Source organism: Marmota monax, unplaced genomic scaffold (assembly GCF_021218885.2).
Source record: "Marmota monax isolate L192 unplaced genomic scaffold, Marmota_monax_Labrador192_F-V1.1 WCK01_AAM20220418_F8-fsc00013, whole genome shotgun sequence".
Taxonomy (NCBI): domain Eukaryota; kingdom Metazoa; phylum Chordata; class Mammalia; order Rodentia; family Sciuridae; genus Marmota; species Marmota monax.
The window spans coordinates 8,230,442-8,242,170 of NW_026692202.1; the positions used below are offsets into that span (position 1 = coordinate 8,230,442).

The 11,729-nt window shown below is 43.5% G+C and overlaps 1 protein-coding gene across 3 annotated transcripts in view; it reads right to left on the bottom strand.

The window, feature by feature from the left end:
* The window catches only part of Grik2 (glutamate ionotropic receptor kainate type subunit 2), a 669,837-nt gene extending 659,513 nt beyond the window's left edge, over positions 1-10,324 (bottom strand). For 2 of the 3 annotated variants that reach the window (XM_058575405.1, XM_046430718.2), the window contains exon 1: positions 4,497-5,125. In XM_058575405.1, the coding sequence (XP_058431388.1) occupies positions 4,497-4,611 (115 nt within the window). In that variant the 5' untranslated portion in view covers positions 4,612-5,125. Of the gene's footprint in view, positions 1-4,496; positions 5,126-10,200 lie in introns of those variants that run through there. The other variant, XM_058575396.1, reaches the window with a different exon arrangement.
* Positions 10,325-11,729: the final 1,405 nt, after the last annotated feature.

The window sequence follows — 11,729 nt, forward strand, 5'->3', positions numbered from 1 at the left end:
ATTTTCTGAAAGGATTGCTCCTCTGTTGGTGGATCACATAAGATAATTATTTAAGACTTTAAGAAAAAGCAAGAACTTATGGGGAAAACTGATTTAAAAAAAAAAAAAAGGTGTGCCTGTTGTGTTGGCGATTTTGGAAAAGATCTCCCTCTCTTGCATTCCAGAGCTCAACTGAGCAGGTGTTGGGTTTTATCTGTTGCAGATAGTGGCGTATATCACTTCCCCATCCCCGCCTCCCAAGAGTCAGTTTTCCTGCTTCCAGATGTAAGGCCACTCCTCCCTCCCGCCCACTTCACTTCCCAAAGGAAGAAAAATCTCTTTCAAAGAACTTGTGGAGAGTGGCAGCTTTCAAGCTCAGTCAATTCATTCACATTCCTCGATGGTGCAATACATCTGCTACCAATTATTATATCTGGGAGCACATGGGATGCCCAGAAGAATAGGGGAGTTTCCCTATGAACACTTTCCGTTGCTTTTCACGTAGTGGGTTTTATCTTGTGCGCCACCCCTGACCTGGGTGGCGGCCTCCACCTTTGGCGAGTGTGAAGGGCGGTGACTGCACGCTGTGAGGTGGACGCATGGCCCATGTGCAGTGTCTAAGAGATCCCAGCGCTTTGGGGAGTGAAGATGGCATATCGCAAATCTTTTAAGATAGCCGCTCTACCGGCTTCCTCAAAAGTTCGGTCGCAACATCAGAAGGTAAGAAAGTGACCTCCCATATACTCAGCTCCTAGAAAAGAACTATCTTGGAAAACTGCCCAGAAGTTTGAAATAAAGTTTAGGTTGATGGCTTTGCTCCTAGTTTTCTAAATTCCAATTCGTGTCAAGGCTGAATAATAATTTGATCTGGAAGATCAGAAACATAATGCTTCGGAGGGGGGCGGTGATTCCTTAAAGATGATGCTTAAACATCATCTTCCCAGACTGAGAGCCGGGATGCCAGCCCGGTGCAGTGCCTGAGGGGGCTTCTAAGCTTTATTCGCGCTTCCCGGGGCGAGGGTCCGAGCAGACCCAGAAGGCGGAAGAGAAGGACCCTCTAAAGCAACAAAAGAAGAAACATTAAAAGCCCAGTTGCGGCTTCGGACCCGGAGACTGGAATTAAGGGCCACACCCCCTCGGACAGAAGGATCTCGCCTCCTCCGCCCTCCACAGCAGCGAACCAGGCCTGGAGCAGCTGCGGAGGAACAAAGGTGCCTCATTTACATAGCGCTGGGGCGCGCCGGGACGCGCGGCACAAGAGGCGCCAGGGCTCGGGAGAGGCCTGCCTCGGGGAGATGCAGGCTGGGCTCCCAAAAAAGCCATGGAGAACGTCTGAGTTGGCCTGGGACAGGGGAACTAAGATGCATCTAACCCCACAAAAACATGCCCGCTGGGTGGGCGCCGGGGAGAAGTCAAGTTGCGCTGACTCTGGATCCAAGGCAGTGGAAGGGCCCAATCCGGAGAGAGGCGCCCACCCTTTCGCCTGCGCGTCTGCAGGTGACCCTTGACTAGCCCTCTGGTGCTTTACTCACTGCACCCGGCTGCCTTAAAGCTTTGGGAAAGAACCCTGGGTCAGCACCCAAAAGGTGTTTGCCGAGCCGCTGCTGAAGAGCAGGCCACAGTGCGCAGCCTGGCGGGAGTCAGGCCTCCCGTGGGAAGGAGGCGTTCCTGGGAGGAACTGCAAAGTTTTCTTGGGCACTAGGAAAGAGTAACGTTGCAAAGTCGGAAACTTGCTTCGCGAGGGCGTGTGTGCCCACTGTACTGTGGTGTGTGTCGGGGCGGGGGAGAGGGGAAAAGGCAATGAGAGAAAGGGGAAAAGGTTAAGGGAGGGGAAGACGCTGCGCCAGCAGAAATGGGCGGGGAAGAGAAAGTATGCTGCGAGGGTCTGCACCCTGAATGGGGGCTGCTCCTAGCTCCACTAGCGGTGATAGGAGGAGACAGGGTCGAGTCACAGTTCCAATAGAGACAAGGGGAAGGACTGTACAGAGCTCCTGAGGGTGGATTTCTACAGTCAACGAGGAAGGGGATGCTGGCGTGGCCGCCAGGCAGGGCTTCACGGTTGCCATAGTGCCGCGGCGGAAGCGCCCGGCGCTTGGCAGCTAGTAGCCTCCCGGGGGTGAAGGATGGAAGGACTCTATAGGCTGCCCTTTCCCCCAGGGGGGCGGCGGGCCCCACCAGCACCCAAATGCCTGCCACCGCCCAAGAGCAGCTGCTGTACTACCATCCCCGACCCTTTTTCTTCCAGGGCACAGGGCCTGGGTTGAGGCACTGGCTCCTCTTTAGAGCCAAAATTGAAAATAATCACTCTCGAATAACTTATACTCTCTTAACCAACCATCCAATCCACTCAGAATGTTTGCCACAGAAGAAAATAAAACTCCCACCGTTGCACCAAAATAGTCCAGACAGGGAAATGTTCCAGTGATTACAATGTACACACTCCTTCCCCACAACTCAGGTCAGGTATCAGAGAAAATAGATCTCCACGTGGAAGATGTTTAAAGTTAATATAAAAAATAGCAAGTTATTTAGAGACTGACTCTTGCTGTAGGGTATCAAGGTACTAGTGTGGAGGTCTTTTCCTACTACCCTATTTCTTAAGAGTATTCTTAGTTAGAGTTAGTCTAGGAAAATGTATTTTTGTGTATGTGTCAGCTCTTTTGGAAAGCTGCTATACACTGTGCTACAGTCGCCAAGATTTTTAATATGAAGATATGAAATGATCAGCGAATGTAACAATCTAATGATTCAGCAAATATTGTGCTGCAAGACCAGAGCAGCAATAATTAAATCTTTAGAGTATTGGTGTCAGTTTTTGGCTCCAAGTCCTGCCCCCCACCACCCCGTCCAAAAACACTAATTCACACTTATTCACAAAAACACACCACAAGATTCCTCAGAATTCTACATAATACTCAAAATTTCACGCAAAACTATCACACAGTAGCACTTACCATATTTGAAGTAGAACTGCTGAAAACACAATTTCCAATAATATAGGGACCTGTTTAAGCCTCTCCAAAGAAATAAGCATTCCTGTAGATGCTTGTTGCTAAGAGCAACATACTTAAGTACCATCTAAAGACAAGAAGAAAGCAGGGAAACTACATCTAAAACCTATTGTTTCTTTCATCATTATCAGCCTTCTTGACTACATATGTCTATAAATGTGTCTATTGAAGTGAAAGGTGAGGTTCCCTTTTCTAACATGTGAAAGGACCTCTACCTTATTTCTACAGATTCTATGACAGTTCATGTAAAACACACACACACACACACACACACACACACACAGGAAAAATAGAAGATGCTGTTGGTGTTACAGAAGATTCAAGCAATCATCCTTTGCTTTAAGTTGTACTTAACAACTTAATGCATCCACTTTTATTTCAAAGACATACACTCAGAAATATATGGTTTGGTGCACTCTTTGGTCTAAATCCACTCAAACTGACAAAAGAGGCGCCTCAGTGTAAGCATTTACCCTGTTGGCTTCCTCCTCTCTTGCCCCTACCTACTTTAGGGAACTTTATCTAATTCAGCTTCTTACTAAAAACTCCAGTGGCCATGAAGAGCAGCTGAACCTTCCTACACTTAATTTCCTCTAAGCAAACCTGACCAGGGCTTGCACTGGAGTCCCACTGTTGAGATTTTTCTTCAAGCTCCAAAGAAACCTTGATTCCTAGGAAAGCAATAAATTCTCCTAAAATGTAACTATCTCAGGTCTTTTATCATGCCAGAGTGAAATAAAGATGCACACTAGACCCAGTACACAATTTTCTTACCCCCCTATCCCCAGTTACTACCATACATCATCTATTAGTCCTGGACTCAGAGAAAAGCTGTGAACAGACTCATCAAGTTAAACAAACAAACAAAACTGTCTTATGGCTATTTCACTCCAACTGAGCAGAGTCCTCCCCTTAAGGAAAGCCTTGAATTTTAGGATACTTTTTAAAGCTTCGCAACCCAATAAGGACACCACAAGCTAAGAAAGCTTTGGAGTAATAGAAAAAGCTCTCCGACAAAAGAAATCAAATGGGCTAGCGCCTTTCGTTTGCACGTGAGGACTTGGTCAGGGCGGAAGTGGACAGAAGCAACTCCCCAGAGTTACCAGACACTAATTCATCAGCTCTGTAAGCTAAGAGGCTTGCAGCTCTGGCGCTCACTTTTGCTCTGACCTCGCAGCCCTCGGAGCCAGAAAGGCTCTGGGGGAGACAGGCAGACGCGGAGGCTGGTGGAGCCCTTAGCGTCATCACCATCTCTCTGGCTTGCTACTGTGGAGAGGTGAATGCAGCGACCACTACCATACATTGACATTCCCTTCACCTTCCCGAGGCTAAAAATAAAGATACAAGAAAATAAATGAAAGCACAAGGGTTCTTTAAAACCGGGAGGCATCAGAGCAGTGAGTAGGTTGGAAAGCACGGAGCCCACCGCCAGCCTGAGTGAACCCGCCTGTTTACATCCGGCTGCCTAGGAGCCGGATGCCCGGCAATGGGGATGGGAAATCTTACCAAATCTTAATACATGTGTGGTTCCTTGAGAATATCCAATCCACAGTAAACAGAGCAGGAGTTTAATGGAGCGCCTGAAGACTAGATTACTTAGAATCGGGGAAATAATCTTCATGGTGTTTCTGTGCCTACACGCGCTGCACCCACTTCCCCGATCTAGCGTTTGGCTCCCGGTTCGGGCTGGAATGAGGATGCGTCGAGTGGTAGCCGCAGACACGATCACGGCATGGTCACAGAAAGAGGAAGGAGTCTCCGCTTCCCAAACCCATTAGCAATCGCTGCATGTTCTTCACTCACTGCGCCAAGGAGCAATCTTCCACTGCAAGGGATGGTGGGACATCCATGTTAGTCGGGGAGCATCCGGCAGAAATCCAGCACGCACACCCACAATGTCCGGCCGCGCGAGCCTAGGGATGCAAAAGAGGAGCAAAATCAATAGGAAATCCAGCCTTGGATATGGACGAGGTGTTGAGGGCTTGACAGTCCCAGTACAAAAGCCGCTTTGCTCGCAAAGGTTTTGCCAGGCCCTATTCTACTGCACTGCTGCACAGCTTCTGACGTGAAGCCAAGATTAAGTGAGAAAAATTGAGATCGCTGCTCGCCTGTTAAGGCTCCCTGCCAGTGAGCTTCCCAATATCTATTATGCAACCGATCTGATAGCCCGCCTTGAGTTGTAAGAAAGAAGTCGGGATTTATTTACGTGATGAAAATTGCTTTGATTTTTCAATAAGACACTGCTAAGAGAGTGACTGGTGTGTGCAAGCAGACTTCTTAACAATCAACTGATGAATTTTAATAAATGACTAGCTAAGTCAAAGAAGTCACTTTGCCTAGAAATTGCGAAGAAGAAGAAGAAGGAGGGGGAGGAGGAGGAGGAGGAGGAGGAGGAGGAGGAAGAGGAGGAGGAGAAAAGAAAATAGAAAGAAAGAAAGAAAGAAAGAAAGAAAGAAAGAAAGAAAGAAAGAAAGAAAGAAGGAAGAGAAAAGCTCTAAGGAATTTATTGCAAATCTAACTTGTGGATAGGTTGAAAGAATTGCTTATACTTTTTAAAATTTTGACTAGGAATGAATATAGAGTGGGATGTAATTGTAGAGGTAAATGTAGTTTTTAAAAACTTGAGTTAAGCATTTCTTGATTACTAACCAGAGTAAAGAGAGATTTCTTCAAGTGAACTTTTAGGGGAGAAATGTTAACTTAAAATGAGAATATTATATTTCCCCACTCACTATAGCTCATATAAAATAATTGTACATATATAAAAGACAATAAAGTTTTAATTCATGAAGCAAACTCCAAAAGATTTTTATGCTAAAAAAAAATCCTATTTTGGTTTTTGGATTTTTTTTTCTTTAAACGGTGGAATATGGGATCATAGCTTGATCAACATTGAGTGTCAGAGCTTTGTCTCAAATAATCTTATTATTTGTTAGTTTTCTGTTGGGAACACTTAGAGTGTCCTCTCTAGGCTTGCATAAGTAGCAATTTAGAGGAAACAGTAAATATTTTTATCACTGAAATAAGTAAATATAAGTAATATCATATTGAAAATACTCAGGGCTAGCTAGAATTTTATAAGTAAATACTAACATATATAGCATATAAGTAAAACTAACATGTATAGCAACTGTTAATATTTTTAACTGATTAAGCAGCACAAAAGGCAAACTATTGAACTTCAACGTTACCATTAAATAATTTTTTCTTAACCAAATAATAGGACATAGGTTAAACCTTATGAAAACTTATGATTGTATATTATTTGAAGACTATCTAATTTTAAAAATAGTGATATGAGTATTATTTAAGTCCTGTTATGTTTCTTCCAAATAGCACGAAAACATAATGTCTCCATTCTATTATAGTAATTTTTCAATCTGTATTTTCTTAAGACATTATAAAATGCTGATTCGAAAAGGAATCTACATTTTGCAAAGGCACTTAGTGGCATTGATTTTTTAAAGATGGAGACATAACTGCAGTGTCAAAAATAAGTATCATGAATGGCTAGTTCTGCAGTCTAGCAGGCAATTCAATCAAATAAGTCGACTATTTGAGCACTTTAAAAGGAACACCTAGTGTTCAAAACAAGGGTATCTAGCGACTCCTTCAGTCCATGTTTAAAATATCTCTTGTAAAACGTACAGCCCAACATGTTCTATCTTGTATTTGTTGTCTCATTTTATTCCATTCTGTTTGTTCATTTTCTTTTTGATCCTAGTAGAGATAATAAGGACTGCCAGGCAAAAATAAATATTCTTAGTTTTTCCATCTTCCAATGCAATTGATATCTACTACCTGAAAAATAGCACATTCTTTTATGGCTAAACAAAAGACTGCAATTTTTGCAGTGTAGTTGGCATATAGTGTGACCCGAGAAAACAAAGTGCACCATAACTCCTTGTTCAGGTATTCTGTTAACATAATGGAATTTGTCCTAACAGTTGTAATATATCTTCTTAAAACTTATATTCCAGACTATGTACTTTATGTGGGGTTATTTGTTGAATGTCTAATTAAAACAGTGAAAGATCAAAGTTCCAGATTCATGAAGTTCATAAACAATAAACAGTTAAAAATAGTCTAGTATAAATTTTTCTTACAACTAATTGGTCCCCCAAAGAACCAGTTTTGCACATCTGCTAAATTAGGTTCATTTACATCCATCAACTAAGTTGAGAAGTTTAAGTTGCAACTGACAGCAACCCCACCTGTCCAATTGAACTTCTGCAAGACTGGGGAACGACCTTTCTTCAGGACCATGGACAGTGCTTCAGGCATAGATTTATTCTGGAGTTGTCATTGAAAGTAGTACAGTGAATGGGTAATATGCCATTTGAAGTGACAACATGCATATTTCTATTACACAGAGTCAAGTAATTTGAATTATTTCAGAGTACATTGTCAAGAGGATAATTTTTTCAACTGTTTTGTGTATATTTTTCACTAACTGGATTGCCTGACATAACCAGGATGTGCTGTCATCTCTTTCCAGGGCACACTACTACAAAAGCCACTTACATTCACTGTGCAATCCCTTATGAGCACTAAACTATTTTTTTCTCAGTACAAAAAAATTGCCTGAAAGACTACAAAGAATTCAGGATAAAGAAACATGCTGTCAGTATTCAGTGGCTAAAGACATTTCTAAAATGTACAATTAGTTTTCACTCTCAATTCTCCACCTCCAGATTTCCATCTGTTATGAGGATAACAAGATTAATTCACATTCTTTCTTATTAAACTTCACTCACTCTCCAGAACTAGAACAACAAAACCCACAAAATTTACTTCCCCAATACAACAAAATAATTTGGTGGTGTAATAGATGCCACAATATGTGAAAAAGTTGAAGTTATCACAAGTTTCTTCATAATAAGGACACTATCATCATAGTTTTGAGGTTATGAAGAATTTATAGACACTATATAGTATTTAACTGACATGGTTTAACTCTTCTTCTTCTTCTTCTTTTTAACTATGACAATTCTGTAATTCGCTCCTTTTGTAAGGGAAAAGAAAAAAACTTCAATTGGGTGTCAGGTTATCATTTATATTTAGTAATAGCAACATTTAGTTGCCTTATTGTCATTTTAACTACATGGCAACCTTAATTTCTAGAAGTCAAAGCTTTGTAGGTTCCAAGGTCAAAGCAGAGATTAAAAGAAAAACTGCAAACACACAGTTATATACACAGAGAAGAGATATGTCTAAAAGTAAGCCTTGAAAAATATACCACGGAAGGTTGACATGAAGAAATATCAAGCCCATGATAAAAGAAGAAAATACATATCACGTTCTTGCAAAGCTTGTTACAACAACAACAACAACAATCCATTAGCTTCATAGTTCAATATATATATATATATATATATGGTATTTGCTGACACTAATGACCTCTTATTCTTGGGCACTATTACTTCAGAAGCAATTTTAGTTTCCTATTCTCCTGTGAAAATGAATCTTATTCTAGTTAGCTGCCACCTGCTGGGGCATGAACAAATGTGTAATAATCCTTATAGCACAACATTTAAAAAGGCAATGCCTATACCTTTGGCTGGAAATATATATCCCAGAGTAACCTGAATTTCATAGGTGTTTCAAAGGTTCTTCCATGCTAGATCTACATTTCATTTTTTTCACATGTATTTCTTATTAAGAATTCCAACTGACTTGTTACTAAAGTCATGCTGTTATGTGACATTTGAGAGACCTCATCTTGTAGTAACACCTAACTTATTCTTTCATGCAAGTGGCATGCTGTATTGCAGCTTAGCTAAAATAAACAGCCTGCTCATCCATGGGATTAAAGAGGCCAGAGAATAAAGTCAAGGCTGAGATCAGTCAAAACCACACTGTTGCATACTTGTAATTCATTCTTCCTAACTAAGAATGCTATGCTAGCCCTTGTGATTCTGAATACATTATCAGCTCTTCTGATAACATTCTACTGCATTGATGATTAATGACATTTAGAATTTTAATTAATTTTAGATACTTAAAATGAATGTGTCTTAATTAAGAAATTAAAGTGGAATAGATTTATGTATCCTGGAACCTTTTTTTTTTTTTTTTTAAATCAGCTTTGCAATCTTCAGAGGGTTTAAATAGCAGAAACAAACAGGTAATGACTTGTAGGCATCACTCATTCTCTATCACCTTCCTTCTGTGCTTTTTTGTTTGTTTAGCACATAAGTTACTAAGGCCATTGGCAGGAAGTTGATAACCTGCCTTGGTTGTTCTAGAAACGCATTCTACAAAAAGTTACAAACTAATGAACTAGGAAAAGTGGAGATTGAAGTACAATTGTCTATTTTCTAGCAATTCAACTACAGACTAAGATTCAAATGAATCAATCATCTGTGAAATGAAAATAATTATTAATCCATAAGAATTTCTGATGACAGAATAGAGTCTGAAGAGGAAGAACTGATAAAAAAATAATCTGTGAGTTAGGGAAAGGATGTAGTAAGTTAGATACATATTCTCTATTCCCTAAATTGGAAATTATTATCTAAGAAGCCTCAAACCCGTCCTGTTGTTCAGTTTACACACACATACACACACACCCCTAACGTCTCAAAGGTAAAATATTAGGGGATGCGGTTTGTTAACAAAGTTCTTAAGGCTGATGATCCACCTCAGTGACACTGCCCACTCCTTACCCTAATGGGACGCCCCTCGTAGTTTGTTTGTTGTTGTTGTTGTTTTCCAGAAGCTCTTAATACTGGCGTCAGTTAAAATAATGTCTATACTTCCTCAGCTCACAACTAAGGAGCAGGGTTAATGGAAGGATACACGGACGGAACCAGAGATGGAGAGTCGTCAGACCCGCAGGCAGCTACACAGCTTCTTGCCATCTGTCTCACTCTCTTCGCCTCGCGTGAGTCCCCGTAGCTGAGGCCACTTCCTGACACATCAACTTATTACATTATTTTATGTGAAGAATATGAGCGCCTGCAGCCAAAAGGCCACTTGCATCCTTGACAGGAATTGACTGAGGCGAGTGGGACGAAGCCGCTCATCGCGAATAGGTTCAGCAGGTGCCTCCAGAGCGCTGGACTCCTCCGTGGCGCTGCTGTTTGCCTTCTTCCATCTCTTCAGGCAGAAAAATGCTCCTCGCCCACCCACTGGCCCTCCCGTCCTCAAGGGAAAAAACACCTCAGGAAGAAGCCCCAAGCGGAGCCCACCGCCAGGGAGTCCTTACCTTGAGCAGGGGTGAGGTGGGCGGGGAGGAGGGGTGGGGTGGTCCTCCGGGAGGAGCTGCCGGAGGAGGTCGGGCGGGAAGTCCCCAGCTCCTAGACCTAGCAACGCAGCCGCCGGCGCCGTGCACGAGTGACGGCGGTGGTGAAGACGGTGACCGTGGAGCCGCGGCAGCGGCGGCAGAGACAGACACGCCTCCTGGCGGGGGTTCCTCGCCTCTTGCTTTAAAGGCGCCGCGCTCCTTTCCCGTAGCGGGTGCACGCTCCGGGCTCCCCCGGGCCACCTGGACGCAGCGCCAGCCCCAGTACCCCAAGAACTAGATTAACGGAATTCCGGGCTCTGCCAGACTTGGACTTTATGAACCCCCTGGTCAGGACTTCGCCCTCTCCCCGCCTCCTGGGATAGGGAGACCGGGACAGAAATGCTCAGTCGGATAGTGAGTAATTGCCTGGTCCTGAGTGGCGACAACACACTTAAGGAGCCCTAACACGTTTGGTTCTGGGTCGTAGCTTTTATACGTCTCCGAAACCATAGCAACGAAACTTCTCTGCCAGGGTATGGGGAGCAGCTGGTAGTCTCCAAAGTAGCCCTCTTACTTCAACCACTGCATTTCTCTTTGAGATTTGCGGGGAAAATCTTGATCTGCGCTCTCTCCCAGTCCCACTCCTGGTGCACAAACAAATACTCTCCTGTGTGCTTCTAGTGCTGGGATAGAAATCGGAATCAGAGTACCCAGCTCCTGCCTGTTACTGGGAACAAATACCAAGAAAAGGGTGTGTGGGGGGAGGTGGGGGGTGTCCCAGTATCAGGAGGTTAGCGCGCCATCGCTGTCCTGTCTGGCTCTTAAATGCCAAATGTTCTATTGAGGCACTCAAGGTCCCTGAACTCTCAACCCAAGCACATTATGGGGGCGGGGGTGTTTTTTTTTTTTTTTTTTTTTTTTTTTTTAAAGTTGGATTTGAGACCTGGTAGGCGCTCAGCCTGAGGTCACAGACTCAAAGGTAGGGAAAAGGAGCCTGAGGAGCAGCCTGGATTTGGCAGTCGCATATCTGATTCTCCCGTGGACAATTTTAAAAGATCGGAGATGGGAAGGGATCCCTGCGTCCCAGTCTTCCCGTCCCAGTCTTCACGCAGACCTGCTCCCAAGGAGAAACCCATGGTGGTGAGCACACCAGCCAACCCTGCTTCCCAGCAACATGCACACCCAGCTTCTCGGTGAAAGCGATTAGCTTCTGCAAATAATCCCGGATTTCCGCTCCTCTGGGTCAGAAAAGTCAACATGTATTCAATACTGTTGCGACTTTATCCTCAGCCCTACAATATTAACTACAGCAGAGACTTAGCAGTTTCCCCCAGAGTAAATTGGCGAGCTGCGATTCATTAGAAGGTCTAAGTGAGGCTGAGAGGGAACAGGCCTGGCATGCTGTGCCCAGGAGACAATTTTCAAACCGACTGTACAAGGAAGGAACCAGGTGGGATTCCTAGACTCTGTGGAGTCCCCAAGCAGCCCTAATTCCTAGAGGCCTTCCATTC